General features: G+C 40.2%; 4 protein-coding genes and 1 pseudogene across 4 annotated transcripts in view; 4 read left to right on the forward strand and 1 right to left on the reverse strand.

Moving 5' to 3' along the window:
* Positions 1 to 1,820: 1,820 nt before the first annotated feature.
* On the forward strand, positions 1,821 to 4,503 carry LOC146471341 (substance-P receptor-like). The gene has a single exon (XM_085121099.1). It carries the CDS (start codon positions 2,463 to 2,465, stop codon positions 3,426 to 3,428), a length of 966 nt encoding a protein of 321 aa, XP_084977225.1. The 5' UTR covers positions 1,821 to 2,462; the 3' UTR covers positions 3,429 to 4,503.
* A 920-nt stretch (positions 4,504 to 5,423) lies between these two features.
* LOC146471342 (substance-P receptor-like) lies at positions 5,424 to 7,263 on the forward strand. The gene has a single exon (XM_085121101.1). The coding sequence runs from the start codon at positions 5,424 to 5,426 to the stop codon at positions 6,375 to 6,377; it is 954 nt and encodes a 317-aa protein (XP_084977227.1). The 3' UTR covers positions 6,378 to 7,263.
* A 2,983-nt stretch (positions 7,264 to 10,246) lies between these two features.
* LOC146471343 (uncharacterized) lies at positions 10,247 to 13,314 on the forward strand (annotated as a pseudogene).
* Positions 13,315 to 13,334: 20 nt separating this feature from the next.
* LOC146471344 (P2X purinoceptor 7-like) lies at positions 13,335 to 18,785 on the reverse strand. The gene is made up of 3 exons (XM_085121102.1): positions 18,268 to 18,785; positions 14,384 to 14,516; positions 13,335 to 13,782 (listed from the first exon to the last, which is right to left on the reverse strand). The coding sequence occupies exons 1-3, from the start codon at positions 18,581 to 18,583 to the stop codon at positions 13,602 to 13,604; spliced, it is 630 nt and encodes a 209-aa protein (XP_084977228.1). The 5' UTR covers positions 18,584 to 18,785; the 3' UTR covers positions 13,335 to 13,601.
* Positions 18,786 to 19,647: 862 nt separating this feature from the next.
* The window catches only part of LOC146471345 (N-chimaerin-like), a 23,187-nt gene continuing 21,997 nt past the window's right edge, over positions 19,648 to 20,837 (forward strand). Inside the window, exons 1-4 of the mRNA XM_085120987.1 lie at positions 19,648 to 19,773; positions 19,862 to 20,013; positions 20,365 to 20,424; positions 20,545 to 20,600. Of these exons, the coding sequence (XP_084977113.1) occupies positions 20,004 to 20,013; positions 20,365 to 20,424; positions 20,545 to 20,600 (126 nt within the window). The 5' untranslated portion in view covers positions 19,648 to 19,773; positions 19,862 to 20,003. The remainder of the gene's footprint in view (positions 19,774 to 19,861; positions 20,014 to 20,364; positions 20,425 to 20,544; positions 20,601 to 20,837) is intronic.

The following is a 20,837-nucleotide window of genomic DNA, read 5'->3' on the forward strand; positions in this document are numbered from 1 at the left end:
TGTTATTTTCTTTTTCTTCAAGTCCAATCAGACTAGGAAAGGACACGTTTTTTGCTGAATAAAGTATGGCGATGCATTGAAGTCGTTTTAGAAGTCTTTTGAGTAAAACTGAATGAACTAGCCCACTTGCATTCTTTTGCCCCTGTCAAACATACAGCACATGATCACCAATGGCTGCCGTTTTAGCTCCCTTTACCACCGTATAAGGTGTGAATTTTAGAAACTGTATATACCAGTGGGAAACAAAACTAAATGATGAAGAGAATTGCGTTTACGGCAAAAGGCAGAAATGACCACGTGACCATGTTTATCCTTAATTTGCCGCTCGCTGTTTTCAGTTTCTCAGTAAAATTGAGTTGTTTTGCGTCAGCATGAAAGGCCAGAATTGTGTTGAACTATTCTCAGCAGTATGTGCTTATTATTTCATGAAAACATAAACGCGAATCTCACGTTTGCCATAAACACGATTCTTAATCTGTCTATTCCCTTTTCCGAACTGCTGGTATATATATCATGGTAATGCCCTAAGTGAAGTTGAAATACCGTCGTCACAATATAATCTTCTCAGAACAAAACAAGCGGTCCCTATTAGAATGAAGACTTTTTCTTCGATAGTACCCAAGTTAAAGATCATAATACCAGATGTTCTGCGGCATTTCAAGTTGCAATAACGACGAAATTTGAAATAAATTGGAACGGATTACGTAATAAGGCCTACAGCATCTTGTAATAGCTTAAGGCGTATGTGACAGAATATGTATATTTTTTAATTTCCTTGATGAAATGTTAATGTTATTCCGTCGTATGAAAATCGGAAAAAAAATTCTTCCTCGTGTTTGAGACGTATAAAAGCGTCAAATTTCACTTCCGGGTGGGTACAATACCCGCGCGCAAGACGGTTGAGTGGGGATATTTGGGCTGTGATGTCAGTACAGCAACCTGAGTATTCAACATTCCCATTCATATTTTCGTCCGAGCAGTTTTCTTCCTCTGCACACGAAAAACAACTGAATATACGACCCTCCAATTAAAAAAACGACTGCATGGGAGGCTAGGACAGTGCCCACTCAGTACAAAGGTTTCTTGCATTGTTTATCAGGCTATGCCTGAGGCTATGCAGGAAAAGCAACTCTTAGCAAGGGCTATTGAAATCCAAAAGGAAATTGGGGATAAACACATAATTAAGCATCGATCGGTTAAAAAAAAGTCTCATACATTGTTAGACTTCTAAAGCGTTTAAGAATTAGTCTGTTACCTAATGATGATCTAGATCTCGACTCTGAAAATGCGTCGTTACCTCCAATTTTCTTCTGATCAGGTTATGTTTCTTAGATCTGCTTTTCCGCATAGCCATAAACTTCGCTAAAAGACGGAAGCCTAGTACAGAGAAAGGTTGCCGAGAAAAATCTCCAATTCTCTTAAGATGCTTTAAACAACCCGACACCGACACGGGTTCGAAAGTTAAGATAAGTGCAAACTTAAGCAGTCGTTCAAATCTGGAGACTGAAGGTTCGAACTTCAAAAAGTTAACTGAGAATCCCATCTTAACTTTCGAACCCGTGTCGGTGTCGGGTTGTGTCTGAAGCATCTTTAGACTGAAATAGACTGAGTGTTTCGAAGTATTTTTACGAGCGTTATATTGAATAACTCGGCTGAAGCTAGTTTACTGAGAATGGAGAACACAAAGGGAGCCCGAGAGAATCCGGCCTTCTGAAGACAAGGATGGACTGCAGGCGGAAAACTCCCTCAGCTGCTACCACTTTTCTTTTAAGATGCTTTATACAAACGGACCCTGGCGGCTCGATCCTTAGCCCCTTTAAGCTGAAACCTTACGAATTATTAATAAAAATTGTTAGATTACATTGAAAAATCTTCTTTTCAAGTATAAATACAGTTAAAAGGTTTTAGCTATCAGTGATCGGAAAAGCTCTAGTTTATAAGAAAGAGGAAGAAGTAAAATTCCTCCTGCATTTTAACCTTCACCGTCTTAAAATATGGTGAAGGTCAGCCGTTTTCAAATCAGCTTCCTGCAGGGACCAGCTGTTGTCAAACAGACTTTTTACAATCACTGTAGATATTCTCGCGCACTCATTGGCAAATTTTTATTGTCAATAAGCGGACAGACACATGGATTTATAATCTACGGAACGAGAACGGGGAATTTGAAAACAACCAAACGTCATCTATCACTTTTCAACCGATAGAAAGTCTCCCTTTTTCCCATTAACCCATAAGAGAGCGAGACAAGTTTTTGATTTTGGTCCCCTCAGATTTAATACAATTTAAGTTTCTTGCATTTTTATCTCAAATTTTGGTTTCATTTTGTCCCTTCTGGCTTTTTGTTATAGCAACACAGCTGAACAGATCTGAAAAGTCGTCAACCTGGCGCCACCTTATTGCTAATTAAACTTCCGCTATGTTGAGACACTACGTGATTTACAAGTAGACAGCTATTGCAGAAAATGGTGGACAGAATGAACGCAACGATGAATGGATCAAGCCTCTCCGCTCCGCTAAAACCAACAGCAGAAATAATCGGTAAAACAGCGGCTTTCTGCCTGTTGCTGGTGATTTCGCTCGTTGGGAATTCCAGCATCGCATTCATTGTTTATAAAACGCAAGCCATGAGAAAACCGATAAATTACTTTATCGTTAACATGGCTGTGTCCGACTTGCTGTTTTCAATAGTATTGTTACCTCGGTTGACAACAAAGTTATACGTGGACTCGTGGCCAATCAGTGGTTCTGCTGGCGAGGCCTTGTGTAAACTGAGCTACTCTTTGCCTACTATCTCCAGTTTCGTTTCTGTTCAGAGCCTGATTCTTATGGCGGTGGATCGATTTGGAGCTGTAGTGTTTCCACTGCGGTCCCCACTCATCGGTTCAAAGCTCTGCTTTTTCCTCGTTCTCGTCACATGGGTCGTTGCCATGGCTATCAATTCGCCCTATTTGTTCGCCTTCAGACTTGTCGAATACCAAGAAAAATTGGCGTGCAAGCGGCGATGGAAAGAAGCCTTTGGAGGCTCCTCATCCGAGGCAAATTACTTTCTTGGACGATATGTGGTACTATTTTACATTCCTTTAGTCTTGATAACTATACTCTACACCATCATCGTTTTCAAACTCAAGTCACAGAAATTTCCAAGCGAGCAATCGGCCGACGTTGTGGAAACGCGCGCGAAGAGAAACAAAAAAGTGCTAAAGCTGGCCATTGCTATCGTGACAGGGTTTGCGGTTTGCTGGATTCCTGCTAGTATTTTAATCTTGCTAAAGTTCTTTGAGTGGGACGGACGTTTACCCTCTGGTATTTCATCGTATTGGTATATTGCATTGTTCATAGCCGATGCAAATTGCGCCATCAACCCACTTATTTGTTTCATCTTTAGTTCAAATTATCGCCAAGGAGTCAAGAGACTCCTTAACTGTTGAAAACTGACATTGTTGCGAGTTGAGTTGAGCGCGCATGATCAGGAATTTCAATTAACGTAGATCGCCAAATCTCTTCCCTAGAGCCCGCGCGCGTTTTAGGTCAGCGATGTCCACACGTCCTTTCTTGGTGCTGACCAAAAGGAACGCAGCCTCTGGGAACAAGATTGTGCTCTTTGTTCACGAGTTATTCCCGCCTTATTGTAGAAAATTAACGCCCGTTCTTGTTCAAGGATTCAAGATAAAAGCAAATTGGATTAACGTAAATTGCATCGAAGACAAACTAGTGGGAAATTAAGAAAATTGACGCGAAGTATGCGTAGGAGTCAAACAGCTTCTACTTGAAGGACATTAACGTATTGTGGTGTGTCGCGAAAAAAAGATAGCGACTGCTACTTTCAGGGGCGTAGCGTGGTTTTTTCTGTCTAGGTACGAACAGGTGGGCGTAGCGAAACGAGCGCCGCGTAGGTGCGAGCCTCTAGGGGGGATGTGGGGTCATGCTCTCCTATGCCTCTGAAATGCCATTTCCCATTTTTTTTCCAGGGAGAAGTTTCATAAATCAAAGCATGAAAAAACGCTAACTATTCAGTAACTTTGTTGTTTATTTGTCAACCTTTGGTACTACTGATTTAAGTGTACATTGGGCTTGTGTATTATAAACTGTAAATGTGGCTACAGGAAAAGGTCGAGACGTCTCCCTTTACGAAGGGAAAATTCGGAAACTAGATTGTCCTTGTGTATGTGGAGTATTGCCAAAGAGAACAGCCTCTCCTCACTCGTAGTGCTTCGAAGAGGGGTTGTCAGTCTCTTCATGCCGCTAAAACTGCGTTCGGCAGCGCAGGTTGACACAGGTGTCTCAACCATCACCGTTGTGATGACTGGGTTTTGAACTCTCGTATTAAAATAAATAGTGCAATATTCACACAGTTTTCTTTTCGTAAAATAGCAGCAATAATAAGAGAAAACTCTTGCATGTGTATAAGTCGCTTTTTGCCAAAAAATCTGTAAGTAAAGAAATAAATAAATAAGTCAAATCAATAAATAAAATATTCTTTTTTAGATTTTCGAGGTACACACGTGCGTACGTGCGTATATGGTCGCTACGCCCCTGACTTAACCCATAATTCTTAGCCTACGAAAAGCCTACAAATGCCCACCAAAACGAACAGAAAAGTTCAAAAAGTTCAAACCTAGCATACACGATGTTGTTAATACAAGGACGAATTTCGCAAAAAACAAGGCTTTCTATGTGCCTATTGGCTGTGTACAGCTGTGTATAGCCGCCATCTTTAACCGTAAGGTTGATTACAATGTAAATCGAAAACCTTAGACACATAATATACAATATTTACAACACTTAGCACTACTTAAGATAATTACAAAGAGTTCGCATCACTTAACTGTATAAATACAGTTAAAAAGGGTTAGCTATCAGTGCCGATCGGAAAAGTTCTAGTTTATATATAGAAAGAGGAAGAAGGAAAATTCTTCCTGCATTAAGAAGTTTTAAGACGGTGAACGTTCAGTTTTCAAATAACAAGAGGCTGCCTGCAGGGACAAGCTGTTGTCAAACAGACTTTTTACAATCATGCACTGCAGAATTTCTCGGGCGCTCATTGGCAAAATTTCATTGTCAATAAGCGGACAGACACATGATTTATAATTTACGGAGCGAAAGCGGGGAATTTGAAAACAACCAAACTTCAATCTATCACTTTTCAACGGTTAGCAAGTCTCCCTTTTTCCATGAACCCATAAGAGAGCGAGACAAGTTTTTGATTTTGGTCCCCTCAGATTTAATACAATTTAAGTTTCTCGCATAATTATCTCGAATTTTGATTTCATTTTGTCCCTTTTGGTTTTTTGTTATAGCAACACAGCTGAACAGATCTGAAAAGTCGTCAACCTGGCGCCACCTTATTGCTAATTAAACTTCCGCTATGTTGAGACACTACGTGATTTACAAGTAGACAGCTATTGCAGAAAATGGTGGACAGAATGAACGCAACGATGAATGGATCAAGCCTCTCCACTCCGCTAAAACCAACAGCAGAAATAATCGGTAAAACAGCAGCTTTCTGTCTGTTGCTGGTGATTTCGCTCGTTGGGAATTCCAGCATCGCATTCATTGTTTATAAAACGAAAGCCATGAGGAAACCGGTAAATTACTTTATCGTTAACATGGCTGTGTCCGACTTGCTGTTTTCAATAGTATTGTTACCTCGGTTGACAACAAAGTTATACGTGGACTCGTGGCCAATCAGTGGTTCTGCTGGCGAGGCCTTGTGTAAACTGAGCTACTTTTTGCCTGTTATCTCCAGTTTCGTTTCTGTTCAGAGCCTGATTCTTATGGCGGTGGATCGATTTGGAGCTGTAGTGTTTCCACTGCGGTCCCCACTCATCAGTTCAAAGCTCTGCTTCTTCTTCGTTCTCGTCACATGGGTCGTTGCCATGGCTATCAATTCGCCCTATTTGTTCGCCTTCAGACTTGTCGAATACCAAGAAAAATTGGCGTGCAAGCGGCGATGGAAAGAAGCCTTTGGAGGCTCCTCATCCGAGGCAAATTACTTTCTTGGACGATATGTGGTACTATTTTACATTCCTTTAGTCTTGATAACTATACTCTACACCATCATCGTTTTCAAACTCAAGTCACAGAAATTTCCAAGCGAGCAATCGGCCGACGTTGTGGAAAAGCGCGCGAAGAGAAACAGAAACGTGCTAAAGCTGGCCATTGCTATCGTGACAGGGTTTGCGGTTTGCTGGATTCCTGCAAGTATTTTAATCTTGCTAAAGTTCTTTGAATGGGACGGACGTTTACCCTCTGGTATTTCATCGTATTGGTATATTGCATTGCTCATGGCCGATGCAAATTGCGCCATCAACCCACTTATTTGTTTCATCTTTAGTTCAAATTATCGCCAAGGAGTCAAGAGACTCCTTAACTGTTGAAAACCATCGTTGCGAGTTGAGTTAAGCGAGCAGGAATTTCAATTAACGTGGATCGCCCAATCTCGTTCCTAGAGACCGCGCGCGTGTCCACGCGTCCTTCCTTGGTGCTGACCAAAAGGAACGCAACCTCAGGGGTCGAGCTTGTGGTCTTTGTTCACGAGAGTCGTGAATTCAAGATAAAAGCAAATTGGACTAACGTAAATTGCATTGAAGACAAACTAGTGCGAAATTAAGAAAATTGACACGAATTATGCGTAGGAGTCAAACAGTTTCACTTGAAGGACATTAACGTATGGTCGTATGGCGCGAAAATCCGCTGTACGGGAGAAGATGGCGACAAGTACTTTACCCATAATTCGTAGCGTACGAAAACCCTAAAAACTTACAGAAAAGTTCAAAAACCTAGCAAATAAAATGTTGTTAGTACACAGACGAATTTTGCAAAAAAAAGGCTTTCTATGTGCCTTTTGACTATGTACAGCTGTGTACAGACGCCATCTTTTACCGTAAGGTGGATTACAATGTAAACCGAGATACCAATAAACAACGTTCTTACGGATTGAATGATTTGCTAATTTCCCAATATACGAGGAAACTTTGAGTTTGGGTAAAAGTGACAGAAATTAGCATCACAGAAGTTAGTTGGCTCACAGTGACGCCAACGTGTTTTTAAGAAACTCACCTGTTAAATCTTAACACGACTCGACTTCCATGGAGCCGAGTGAGGATTAATTAATATCCTGTCCTAAGGTTTTGTTGTTGTTGCTGTTATTGTTGTTGTTTTTACGATTTTTATTAACCTTAGACACATAATACAATATTTACAATACTAAACACTACTTACAATACTTACAAAGAGTTCGCATCACTTAAGTGTTCTCTAAAAATGTACTGAGGGCTTCTTAGAAAGAAAAGAAGGAAAGAATATAAATAATTCATGAAAAGGATGGTGAGACCCAGTGTTACTATCAGCGTACTTATTTTTCATTAGTGGTCATAAACACATCAAGAGGACTGACTACAAGTCAGTTTTAGAAATGACAAAGAGTTTTAGGTTGAAAATGTTGCTCCATAATTTTCAAGCTACAATCCATTTCCATCATGGCAGATCATGGATTACTTTCCACATAACCTTCAACAAAATTGATCTATAAAATTTTCTTATTAGTACAAATTCGATACAAGGACAACGAAAACACGAGCAGGGAAGGTGAAAGGCCCGCACTGGCCAGAATGATCAATTAAAAAAGTATTGCTCATCACGAATACACGAGGTGGTCTACTTGCTTCTGTATCTGCTGTAGTTTCCGTTTTATGATGATGCGATAGCCTTTTGCCTTTTCAATGTGTTTCCAAAAATAGCTAACGTAGTACCTTACTGGTACCACCACAACAGGACACCCAATGGTTTATTTTGGTGGTAATCCGTTAGAAAGGCCAAATTCGGATTTAGTTGTAAAGAAAATCTGCAGTTTTTTTGGAAAAGTGTCAGCTTAAAATTTCGTTTCAGTACACCAGAAAACTAATTCCTTTCGTTTTCGAAGGAGAAAATATGTTTATTAAAAGGTCAGCTAGCATTTTAGTAAAACCAGGAGAACCAACAACAGCCAGTAAATTTGGGGAACAGAGTTTCGTTCCTTAATGCTTTCTGCAAACATGAATTGTCATCTAAATCATACAAACAGATATGTCTTTAAAGGGTGAGAAAATGATCTGGGAACACACGAGGCATCATTGTAATAATTTGCTTAAAATGTCTCTTTCGGTTCACCTGCTCATAAGGCTATTTTCATCCAAGCTCGTTCCCAGGGTCCCTCTGGACCCTGGGAACGAGGTTGTAGGTTATCACCCAGGGCCCAGTTGTTCAAAGCCCGATTAAGCTAATCCTGGATTAATGTGAACTTTTATTCGAGTTTAATTACTAATCGGTGAAGATTCTTCCAAAAGATTTTTGTCACTCAGATTTGACTTAGACTTTTCTTTACTTTTAGCTTGAAATTAAGCTTTAACCCTTGTCGTGCGGGTCCCGGAATATTCCGGATGCGCGTGTACGTCCGCGTGGACGGATCCCGGAATATTCCGGGTTTCCGAATACTATTGTTTCGCTGACGGCTAAGCTCGGCAAAACTCGGACCTTTGTCGGTTATTGTTCTGGGCCCAACCAAGGAACATAAATAACGTACCCGACAGAGTTCCGAAGACCCGAATTCAATAATAGAATTAATTAGCATAAAAATATATTTTGCCTGCCAACAAAATAAACAAAGATGGCGGCAAGGATTCTGTTTGTAGACGAATTGAAGGAAATATAGTTGAAGTTGTTGGCGGAGAGGATAGCGATGAAGATCAAGACACGAGTGATTCTGTAAGCAGCGGAGAGGAAGATGACAGGAGTGAGCAAGAGAGCGATAGCGAAGAAGAAAGCGACGAAGAAAGCGAAGACGACAGCACGTGTCCCGCGAAGGTTTGACTTCACAGCTGATCGATGACTGAACGTGCAGCTTCCAGATAATCCTTCATTTTGTGACTACTTTCATCTCCTTTTCCCCGATAACCTTGTAGATGAGGTAGCAAACCAAACTAATAAATATGCCAGGGAAACGATCGCATCTTTACAGCGAAGAGATCGCTTGCCACAGCACTCGCGCTTTAGAATTGCGTGGCGTGACATTAGGCGAGATGAAAGCTTTTCTTGCCACGATTATTGCCTGTTGAATAGCCTGCGTAGCTGGCCAATAATTGTTTTATTAAGCTGATGGAACTGGTGATCAACTCTGGTTGCCATTTTAGAGTTGTGTAGATAATTTTTGGAAGGAATTCGTTTGATTATTTTATGTTTTTCTATAATTTTTGTCAATTATTTACACAAATATTATTCCACAGTTGGATTTTGAAAGCAGTTTTTCAGCAAAATTCGTTTTTATCACTATAATCGGTAAGGCAATTTATTAACCTTTAATTTGATATATAGCTTGTTGGGGTTTGAAGAAAAGTTAAGATTTCGTCGCTGGTGAAAGGTGCCACTGTTTCGTACAAGAGCACTATTGTAAATAAAGTCCGTCTGAGGGATTGTAACCGGATCTTAAAGTCAGTCCGATAAGGGTTAAAACCACTTTTAAAGAGCGAGATGAAAACCTTGATTAACTTTTAATCCTAGATTAGCGTTAAAATCGGCTTTCGAACAACCCGGCCCTGTAGTATAAAATATAAGTATGCTTTCTCGATGCTTTCGCACGTCATTTTCAGTGGTAAAGCATAACATGGATAAATAATCAAAAAATACCTTTTCTTTTCTTCTAATCATGTTTCTCTTTCCTTTAGCTTTTTCTTAGGTTTATTTTTACTCGATGCAAATAAAGCTCTCGTTTTATTCCAGTACACCAGGGCCCAGTTGTTCAAAGCCCGATTAAGCTAATCCTGGGTTAATGTGAAGTTTGATTCGAGTTTAATTACTTATCAACAAGTATTTTTTCAAAAGCCTTTTGCTCATCAGTTTTGACTTAGACTTTTCTTTACCTTTGGTTTATTATCAGCTTTTAAAAACACTTTTATCGAGCGAGGTGAAAACCTCGATTAACTTTTAATCGAGCCTACCGTTAATCGGCTTTCGAACAACCGAGCCCTGGACGCTAGCGGCAATAACTTCTTCTTCCGTCTCGTCGTCGGCCACCACAGTAACTGTATACAGGGATAACTTCTAATGGACAAGCTCTCGAGATCTTTAAGGAGCATCTCCGCCTGATACAATGCGCCGTTACTCTCCTTCCCTGGCATCTTTTTCCTTCTCAGTGTAAGCGTCATCGCCAAAAATTAGACCCTGTATCGTCCTTAGAGGTTCTTATTTGGGGTACATACGGACCATGACCTTAAAGGGAAACAAGGGTCTAGAAAAATTTCACCTTAAATGAAAGTCCATGTTCCCAGGATTTGAAAACTGGTTTTCGTTTGGTTAAGCGCCTTCCTGAATTTTTGCTAGAGGTCTTTGAAATCGCGCATAATTGCCGCGTTAGAGAGCATACGGCCGCCATCTTGGAAGTTGAAAACGACAGCGAGGCTATGACGTAGCATTAGACAAGACATGTTTCGTAATCTGTCTGACCTTTGTGGAAAGTCACATTGGCGAATAAGGATTTCTCTAAGGAAGAAAAAACATGGTTCATTGTCTTGCTGTTGGCTGTAACAACACCTATAAAAACACCAAAACGGTATCCTTCTACAAGCTACCTGACGATGAAGGACTTAGAAAACTGTGGCTCGCTAAAATAAAGCGCGAGGATAAATTACCGAAGCCCGAGAACTGCTTTGTCTGTTCCGACCATTTCACCCCAGATGACTTCACGCGAGATCTTAAGGTACGTATTGTGTTTAGCGCCTTTCTAAAAGATATGCTTACTACAGTAATTCGGCTCCCATCTTTTTCACTTTATTACAGTATATATTAAAGTGTATTGTTTGGATATGGGAAGACCTGCTCTAAAATTAATTCCATCGTATAGTATTATGCGCGAATTTCATGTGACCATAGGTGGCAAGATTTGGTCACGAAAGAAAACATATGGCTGGTATTTTGTCGGAATATTGAGAAAGTAATTTTCTACATCAGCCCTTTTTGATTTCTTACAAGGAAGAACTATTAAGCGATTTTTTTCCTACGTTTTCCAGGATATGTAACATTAAATTTAATTCCGCGCTTGTTTCTTACCTTTATACAGGCAGAGCTTCTTGGAAGAAAGGGGAGAAAAAGGAAACCACCATTGAAGGATGAAGCTATCCCTTCCGTATTTTGCCACGCTCCAGCGGAGAAAAAGGTCCGACAAACAAGTATTGATCGAGCAAACCGTCAAAGTAAACGAGAGGTGAGTTGGAAATATACTGAGCTATTCTCTGGGCAACCTGTATGACACCGGAAATGAGAATGATATATTTTACTTTGAATTTATGTCTCTGTAGATGATTAGCTCGCTACTTGAAGAAGGAGAAGACACCACTTCAGTGGTGCCAACCGTTGCAGAATTACCAGAACCAATAATTCTCGATGAAGACACAACACCCACATCCCCATTATCCACTGGTAACGCAACCCTGACGTCGTCTTCAATATCCCATACAGTGCTAGCTGAAAATGTAAATACAGTTCAACATGACCATGACGGGAAGGAATTTATTTCTTGTGGAACTCAATGGCTTGCTGCTGATACGGGAGATGCTTTACTTCTTAAGGACCACACGTATTGTTGTGTACCACCGTGGAACCCGCAACCTATACCGTTTCCTCTTACCACCCAACCACTTACCTCAACACCAAAGAAATCGCCGTCCAGCCCACTACCTCCGTTTTTCAACCTCGACGATGATATCACCGACATTACACTGTCGTCTGTTGATGATGACGGCAACGACAGCTCTTTCCAAGTGAGCTTCGAAGAACTGGACGACAGCATTGAAAGTGATGCCGAAAATCCAGTAGATTCAATGGGCAAGTACGAAAACATGTGTTCAGTTCCCAAATACATTGTATTTGAGGATGAACTCCTTAAATTATTCAAGCTTTGTGCTATCTGCGGAGAAGGTGTGTTGGAGAAAGGCCTAGTTAAAAGGGGTTCTGCCTTGAAAGTAACAACTTTGTGTAAGAATTCACACACACACGAGTGGAATTCACGGCCTCAAGTTAAAAGAGCGGCCGCGGGCAACCTCTTGCTTTCAGGCGCTATTTTATTCACAGGAAATACGTTTTCTCGCGCATCAGAGATGGCCTCGATCGTCAATCTTGCATTTCCCGGTGAGTCGGACCATCTCCAGTATCAAAACAAGCACCTATTTCCCGTTATAAATGAGCCTTGGCAGCAAGAAAAGGCTTCAGTCCTCACTGATCTTTTGGACAGAGAGTCAGTAACTCTCCTGGGTGATGGGCGGTGCGATTCACCAGGATACAGTGCAAAATATGGGACCTATACACTGATGGACGAAGAAACTAAAAAAAATGTCGATTTCGAGGTTTCCCATGTGAAGCAAACAACAAGTTCCCAGGCAATGGAGAAACGAGGATTTTTGACCGCGCATTAAACAGCGGAATTCCAGTAAATGTTGTGGGTACCGATCGCCATATTGGAATCAAAGCTCTTATGAAACAGGAGTACAAAGATCGAGGTGTAGAGCACCAGGTTGATGTTTGGCACCTTTGTAAAAACATTAAGTCTAAGCTGGCAGCAAAGGCGAAGAAAAAGGAATGCAAGGACCTTGCACCTTGGATTAAATCGATCACAAATCACCTTTGGTGGTCATCTATGACTCGTGAAGGAAACCCTCAGCTACTGAAAGAGAAGTGGACCAGCATCTTGCATCATGTGGTTGACAAGCATGAATGGGACTCAGCAGTCATCTACAATCGTTGTCCACATGATCCCATTCCTTCAACTGCCCGCCGCAAAACGAAGTGGCTGAAAGAGGGTTCCCCAGCACATGAAGCATTGAAGCAGGTTGTACTGGATAAGAGGCTACTAAACGACTTGCAGCTTCTTTCCAAGTTCATTCACACGGGAGCCCTTGAAGTTCACCACTCTCTCTACAACAAGTACCTTCCGGAGAGGCAGCATTTTGGTTTCAAGGCAATGGTAGCACGGTCGCAACTGGCTGCTTTGGACCACAATTCAGGCGCAGGTCGGAAGCAAGCAGCGTCATCAAGTGGGGATAAACAATATCGGTACGTGTTTCCAAAGGGGATGAAAGACTGGGTGGTCAAGCCCGTCTTTGAAAAGAAGACCAAGCCACACGTGGCTGAAATGCTTTCTGCTGTGTTGGAGTCAAGGGCCACAGGTGAAGAACCAGAGCCAGTTGCAGTGCCTGACCTACCGAAGAATATCGCTCCGGTACCCCGTCCACCCAAAGAGGAGCTGCAAGCACACCACGCATCAAGATTTGGGAAAACAATTTAAGTCTTCGTGTCAAAGGACATCAGCTCGGCTTTCAAATTAGGAAAATTTGTTTCACGTTTTGATTTCCCCGGGACCAACGTAGCGGTTGCTTATAAACAGTGATTTGTAAAACCATTTACAGGGAGCAGCTCTTACGATACAAAATTAACGGCCTTTTTATGAACTCTAGACGATAAAAGATATCTTATGTATTAATTTCATAAGGTCTCTTCCGGTTCGTGCTTAGGCTTTTTCGTTTATTTCTTTAAGAAAGACACACAATACTAAGACAATGTTTAGTGATTTTCTTTTATTATCCCGGCCACGATTCGTTGCCCTCGGCATCCTTAAAGCCTGTATAGTTGCCACTTTCTTCTGGGTATTCATTGCGGATTGCCGAGACAACACAAGAAGGAATCACGCGTCTATTCCCCTTTCCAAGTCTGTTGTATGTCCACCACGTGAACTGTCTGTATGCGGCCAACCTTATGCTCCTGTAAATAGTAATAATAAAATTACAAATTGATATTCCTAAAAGAGTATAAGCCTTGAAGAATCAGAAGTATATATCTTTCAACCCCAATAACTCGCATGTACCAGTATAAATAAAACCATCGCATGGTTGGAATTATGCTTCTTCATTATATTTTTTCCCGCAGAGTAATTGACCTCTGACGCCCGGGGTGGTAGGGTCGCAAAGTTTATGGCTCTTATGATGTTAATTTCTCGTGATTGTAAATATTTAGTCTGGCAATGTACTAATTGGGTATTTCTTAGCGGGACAAAGAGTATTGCGTCCATCAAACTTACTAAACAAGGCCAGGTTTCGTCAGTATCAATAAATGCAACAAAGTACAACAGATAAACATTCGGCCAGCAAAACATACGATTTCCGGTGGCAAAGTCCAGACTGTGTTTAAAATATTATAATCTGTGCATAGCCACCCTCTCCAAGGAAATATATACCGTTCACAAAATCGAGTGAGGCATATCTATAAAGCCGAAAAGAGCAATGGTGTAGTTAAATAGAAAATTATTTACGAACATCACATTTGACGTTTACTGAACACGAAAACTATTTTTGTAAACACTTACGCATTTCGTGGGGGATGTTCTAGTGGATCACTGCGCACTTGATGAAGGCCGACAAGAGCCGTCCTTAAAACATCAACAAGCAAACAGACAGGTCTAAAGGACTGGTGCTCTGTTATACATCTATGCGGTGTTCCTGGAAATAATGGAAACAATTATTCCACCACTAGTAATTGGATTCTAATTCTTGTAATTCGCCTGCCTGCCATACGGTCCGCGCGTCTGAAATTTAAATCAACCAATCAGATTTCAGCAACGGGTCAAAACTGAGTTTTCATACGTCATTGATATCTGCGCTCTGTGATTGGTTGTGTCAAGCAAGAGAAATTACATGAAGTGCTTATTGAAAGCGCAAGAAAAATATTTAGCATGGCCTGAAGTGTTGTGTTCTGTTTCGTCCTTTTGATTTTACCAAGTTCACGACGTAGCATGGCGACTATAAGTATTGTTCGATTTACTGCGTCGTTTTGTTTTCGGTTGAATGACCAGTATATAGTGATCTTCGCCGCGTGAGGTTCACAGTGAAGACTCCGACGCTTTGGCCGACTGGACTCGTCGTACAATTTATGGACAGCTTTTGTTTACATTCTGGTTGTGAAATATGCTTTTCAAATTGTTCTTACATTTCGGAGAGACTAATCTCGTAAGGTGGGGATTGCAGTGTTTAGGGATACAAATTTCCGACCTGTTTCTCTGCCAGGTAACAACGAGTATAAATCTCTGAGAGTTTTCCACGTCCTCTGCTTGCAATCCTCAGTGAATCCTCCTGCACCACTTGTATTTTAAAGCTCAAAAAGTCACTTGAAGTGTGCGGCTATTGTCAGTGTCTGTAAAATGTTGAAACGCAGCCCAGCAATAGTTCGGAACGGAAAAAGAAGGCTATATCGATCAACTGTGGACTGGACTCTTCGCTCACCGACCAACATATGTGATTTCATTATAATTTAAATAATATCATTAATTAACTTACTAACTTTATGGCTAGTTTTATTGTCATCTATTGTCCCTACATTTTTTTTGTTTTGGTAATTGGTGATCTGTCTCAGTATGAGGTGCTTTTACCCTAAAATTTTACAGATTATTCTTATGGCTATTTTAGATATTTTTTACTTTTTATTTACCGATTTGTGCCATTAAATTGTTATAAATAAAGAAATTATATAAATTGAATAACATTGGTAAATGTATTGCCAGCCATATCCATCACCCCTTAGACAGGATGCGTGGGTGGGAGAGTGTCAAATGTTAAATGTCTTTAAGGACGGTGCCTACTATTGTTACTGCGCAAACAATAGTAGGCACCGAGATACTAGGGTTTCCCTTGGGTAGTGCTCACTAATACAGGAATATTTTTGCGCAGTTTAAAACTATGTGGAGAAAACAGAACTTAGCAAGTGCTCTTGGTATCCCATTGCATTTAAAATAAAACGTTTGCAATTGGTGGAACCCCAAACATGAGATTGAAAGGGGGGAAATAGACCCCCCCCCCCCCACCCACATTTGAGCTAGAGTAAGAATTTACGGATGCCAAACATCAGTCATTTTTATCAAGTTAGTGAATGCCATGAGCAAGAGGTGGAAGGTACCATGTAGGGCGAGTTTTAGATAGGGTAACAAAGAAATAGCAAAAGTAAAAAGCCAGACAAAATATTAGAAGGAAATGCACGCCTGTGAAAATTAAATTTTTATTAACCGATTGAATAATGAAAAAATTCCCTGAATAACCTATTAATTTTTTTATTATTGTTATTTTTTCTTGGTTCTTGTTGACTTTGTTTTCAGGGTGTTTTTTCTCTTTCTTAGTTATATGGAGCAGTTGTCAATTTGGACCAAGCCCTGTTACTTCCCCCTGCCATACCCCTTCTTCTTTTGTACGTTGTCGTTGTTGTTTTTTTCTTATATTTTGTTGGCTTCTGCGGCAATTCAATAAAAATAAGCAAAACTAAATAAGAGAAGAATGACTTTGGCAATTTCAAGAGACTCGAAACAGTAGATGCAACACAGTAAATAGCCAAACAAAAATAGATCCCATGTGATTGATAACATCTACAGTATATTTATTGAATGAGGGATGGTAAACAGGAGCATGTGGAGAAAGCTACAATCAGTTGGGAGGCCGATAATGAGGTTGATGGGAATACTGGCTATGAGATGAATGTGTTAGCTGTCATAGCTGTTTCTAAGTAGCTTTTGTGGATAAGTTCTGAAGAATATATCCTTGCAAAGTTCCATCAAGGACCTTTCTGAAAACCATGTTAAGTGACCGGAAGCTTCCTAACAAAAGATTATTATTATTATTATTATTATTATTATTATTATTATTATTATTATTATTATTATTATTATTATTATTATTATTATTATTATTATTATTATTATTATTATTATTATTATTATTATTATTATTATTGGGTATCATAATGTAGCCATTGTCAGAAATTTGGCATTAGCTCGTCACATCCACAATTATAGTTTGGGTTGTTCCTTGTGCATTGAGTTTCAAACATGATAAAAAATAATGAAGTGCCAAGAGTTGTCTGGACATGTAAGATTGATAACAATAATTATTGCTGAACACTTATTCTAATATCAGTTAACATAATATGGTTTTCTTTAGTGTTTGCTTTAATAATGAGGAACAACAAAAACCGTTCAAAAACTCTGGGTCAAGAGGAACATAGAATAATTGATGGGATTTAGAATTTTTAAATTTATTATTCTTGATTTTTGAACAATCTGCAGTTTTATGAAGTCTACTTGTCTGACAGGTGTGTAAAGTGTTAATAGTAAGGGAAATAATGCGAATTTGGGGCTTAAACTTATTACTGTTTTGAATCAGGGTTTGGATTATCTCATAAATCTGAATAACAAGAACAGGAATCACGTCTAAATTTATAGGTGAAATGCCTAAATGTAAATACCGGTAGGTGAAATTTTAACAACTAGCTACTAATTAACTACTAACTAGAAATAGAGTGATTTGAAAGTCTGGCCCGCCTAGATTAGCACTCGCTACCTGCGGGCCAGTTCACTACCTTGTTCTTCTTGGTTGGATTTTTGAATCTGAACTTGAAACTCAGAGCAAGAGGTAGATATTTATAATATTTTAGCAAATATTAGAGGTACATGTTGCGCGAACTCAGTTCCAGTACTAGTTCCCAAATCTGGCCTGGAAATGTCTGTTGTGAGACTCAGATTCTCATCTAAAAAAGATACTGACGGCTTACTCGCTGATAACTCACAACAAGCTCGGGGCGGTGATTCGAAAAAAGTGAGTAATGACTGCTATCAACCATTACAACCAAATGAAAAATAGAAATTGAAACTTTTTCGCGGATACATCATAAAGCCGCAAGCTAAATTTAATAAAAATCACGCGTATACAGTCGTGTGAATAATTTTATTCTGTATACATGTATACATATTTATTAATTTATTTAGTGCTATATTTTATATTTAAACGCATAGAATAGCGCAAACTGTTTAAGGAGTACCTCATTTAAAAGCAATGCCCGCGTCGGACGGCCGCGGTTGTCAAGGTTTTTCGCTCTCCTTCTTTTTAACGCTGTGAGGTGTTATTCACTAAGTGAAGCTAAGTGGCTGTGTGGAAAGTTCCAGAATGCTGGGGAAAGGTATCTAGTGGTTTCCCGTTTGCTTTAGGTTGGAGAAATAGGCCATTTTCGAGAACTCTAGAGCGACTAGTGCGGTGATAAACAACAGATTCGATAGTATTGTCATTTAGTCCACAGTGAAGTGTCACTTGCTGATGACGTAGGATAACCAGTTTTGACTGCCGCTCGTACTGCGGGCTCAAGCTCCGTATGGCAGGTGCGCGGAGAATGCAAAGTAGTCCGATGTCTCTGTTATTGGAAAGGTTCATTTCCTACCTTCGAGGTCCAATCGGTCACCCAAAACATCCATCTCCTGGCAGCAAATACTTTCGATTTCTGTGGACATAACCTGGCAATTGCTGCATATACACCACTCCCGATGGCCAAGGCGCGATCGAATGGTCCGTTCTATTTCGGTTTCCTCTGTTTCGGGTTGATTTTCTGTGATGCTCATGTCCAGTTCTTCTTCTGAAGAAGAGCCGTGTTGTGGCTCAAACATAAACGGGCGTATAGCACCATCTGAAGTGATATTTATCTCAAGAACTGAATCGCTGTCACTTTCTATATCACTGTTTATATCTATCCCCGCCATCTTTCAATCCTTGTCTAACGTGACGTCATAACCTCGTTTCCGTTTCACAAACAAAAATGGCTGCTCGCGAGACAAAAATGTCAATTTTCTGTCCCAGATTTATCGAGTAAGATATTGGTAACAGTGCAAATCAATGCTATTCTCTGTTAGTACATTGCATGAGGTTTCGTCTTAGGTAAAATTTTTCTAGACCCTTGTTTCCCTTTAAAGGAAACGATGCTAAACAAACTGCATGCTTTTGTTCATGAGCTATTCTCCGAAGGTTTTATAAATGGGCTCACTTGAATAGAAACCGTAAGTGTTAATGTTGGTCAGGCAAGTTTTTAAATTAAGTAACATGGAACAGACATGAGAATAATGTATTTAATCAGTAAATGACACAGGCATACTCGAAAAAAAATCCGAGTGCTCCTATCAGGAGTCGAACCTAAGACCTTCCGATTACTAGTTCGGATGCTCTACCACTGAGCTACAGGAGACTCGTGGGAGCTAAGGCCATTAAACTAGGTTCATGGGACAAACATCCTGCATACTGCTGGAGATAACGTTTTTACAGAACACAGACAAGCGACAAACAACCCACATCACGCCAACTCTACAGCAGCAGTCCCTACACACTTCAACTTACCAGGCCACTCTTCTGCGAACATGCGACTCATCCCTCTCGAACTACAACCCACCATCAATGCCTCCCGCCGGAAGGCATGCGAGTCTTTTCTAATTTATAAAGGGAAAACGTTATCTCCAGAAGACATTAACAGGAAAAACGAACGCTGAACCTTTGATTATACACTTTTATATTTTTGTTATCTCATATTTACAAGTACGCTGTCGGTCATGTCATGTATTAGCCAATCATTTTTTTCCATGTATTTTTTCAAACTTTAATTTAAGGAGCCGTTACTATATTTTCCTTCAGTATAGCTCTGGCCCTGAGGAAGACTTACTATAGTCGACATATTGGCCACTAATAAATCTGCCCTTTGCCGTAGTGCCAGCCTTGCATTCAGTTTTGTATTTTCGAGTAAAATTTATTCCCATAATTCCGTACGAACTGATCCCGCTGACCAGCTTTCGGAAAAACAGGCGGCTCATATATGGGCAAGGCGAACAAAAGCTCTTCGGAAATGAGGAATCAGCTGGTAAAATGTTGATCGTAAAGCTCTGATAACGCCTCTCCATTTTTTCTGGTAAGCCTTACATGGTGTAGAAAATCTTCCTGAGCTTCCTTCCTTTTGTTCCATGACGTCTCTTCTGTTTTTCCTTGTTGGACTGTAGGTATGTGGGTGAAGTGTGACGGCGTGATCCGAACATGTTGACTTGCATGTGAGCGAACCGCAACTCGTAGCGAATCCAAAGGATATTTAACGCTTCAGTCTGAAAGCTTCCTGAACAACGATTGAGCAGTTGGTTAAACAAAATGACAGAAGGTAAGTGTATGTTTGTAAACACGCACGTGTGAATGCGAAAACTTGGACACAGAGCTCGCATAAGCACTCTTGGCGCGAGAACGAAAATGTTGTCATTGATCTTCTCGGTGAAATTGTACACATATAAGCAGCTTTCATCTTTTGGTCTCGAAAAAGTAATCCTTTCTCGAGGCGGACGTCTGTTCAACTATTATGCAAACAAAATATAACCTTGCTTCACGGCCTTGCTCGGCGAGTGTTCGAGTCAGCCTACTTCCTGTCATTTTGTAATCAACGACAGCGAGTGTACTCACTTATCAATATTTTATTCATGTGCGTTTTTTCTTTTTTACAAAAAAAAAAAACTTGCAGAAGCAGCGGAAGAAGGTCGTTGTTATGACACACTTGAACAACCAGTCTGGAAATCGTACCGTAAGTATTATGAAACGTTCAGTAGTGTTCATGTATTTCAGAGGAAGTTGTTTTGAAGTGACGTGACAATCAAGTATGTTTCAAGTGATTTTTTACAATAAACTTTTATTTGGTTTGTAGTGTATAGGCTGCAGCAAAAAGCACCACAGGCCAGGAGAATCATTTGCAATAAAGAGGTAAGAACTTTTTAATTCAATAATATGTCTGTGGTCATGTATTTTCATGATAAGTCAGGCTTGAACCTTGTTGTGATAGGCCTTTGTGAATCCCTGAGAAAGTGAACGTAGATATTGAAATTCAGGATTTTGAAACACCTGTCTGGTGCTGTGAAGGCTCCACGCCCTTATAATAAAATATTTCCCAATGATAAACCCAATCTTAAAAAATAGAACTGTTCTGAAGAATTATGACGC

This window comes from Pavona decussata, unplaced genomic scaffold (genome assembly GCF_977016875.1).
Source record: "Pavona decussata unplaced genomic scaffold, jaPavDecu1.1 SCAFFOLD_105, whole genome shotgun sequence".
Taxonomy (NCBI): Eukaryota; Metazoa; Cnidaria; class Anthozoa; order Scleractinia; family Agariciidae; genus Pavona; species Pavona decussata.

What these genes read in the sequence shown, in the direction of transcription:
- LOC146471341 (XM_085121099.1), top strand. Translation starts at nt 2,463, where the DNA reads ATGGTGGACAGAATGAACGCAACGATGAATGGATCAAGCCTCTCCGCT.
- LOC146471342 (XM_085121101.1), top strand. Translation starts at nt 5,424, where the DNA reads ATGAACGCAACGATGAATGGATCAAGCCTCTCCACTCCGCTAAAACCA.
- LOC146471344 (XM_085121102.1), bottom strand. Translation starts at nt 18,583, where the DNA reads ATGGCGGGGATAGATATAAACAGTGATATAGAAAGTGACAGCGATTCA. An exon ending in TGACCGATTGGACCTCGAAG is followed by an intron (nt 14,517 to 18,267) that starts GTAGGAAATGAA and finishes CATTATTTCCAG; the next exon opens with GAACACCGCATAGATGTATA. An exon ending in GAACATCCCCCACGAAATGC is followed by an intron (nt 13,783 to 14,383) that starts GTAAGTGTTTAC and finishes TACTATTTACAG; the next exon opens with GAGCATAAGGTTGGCCGCAT.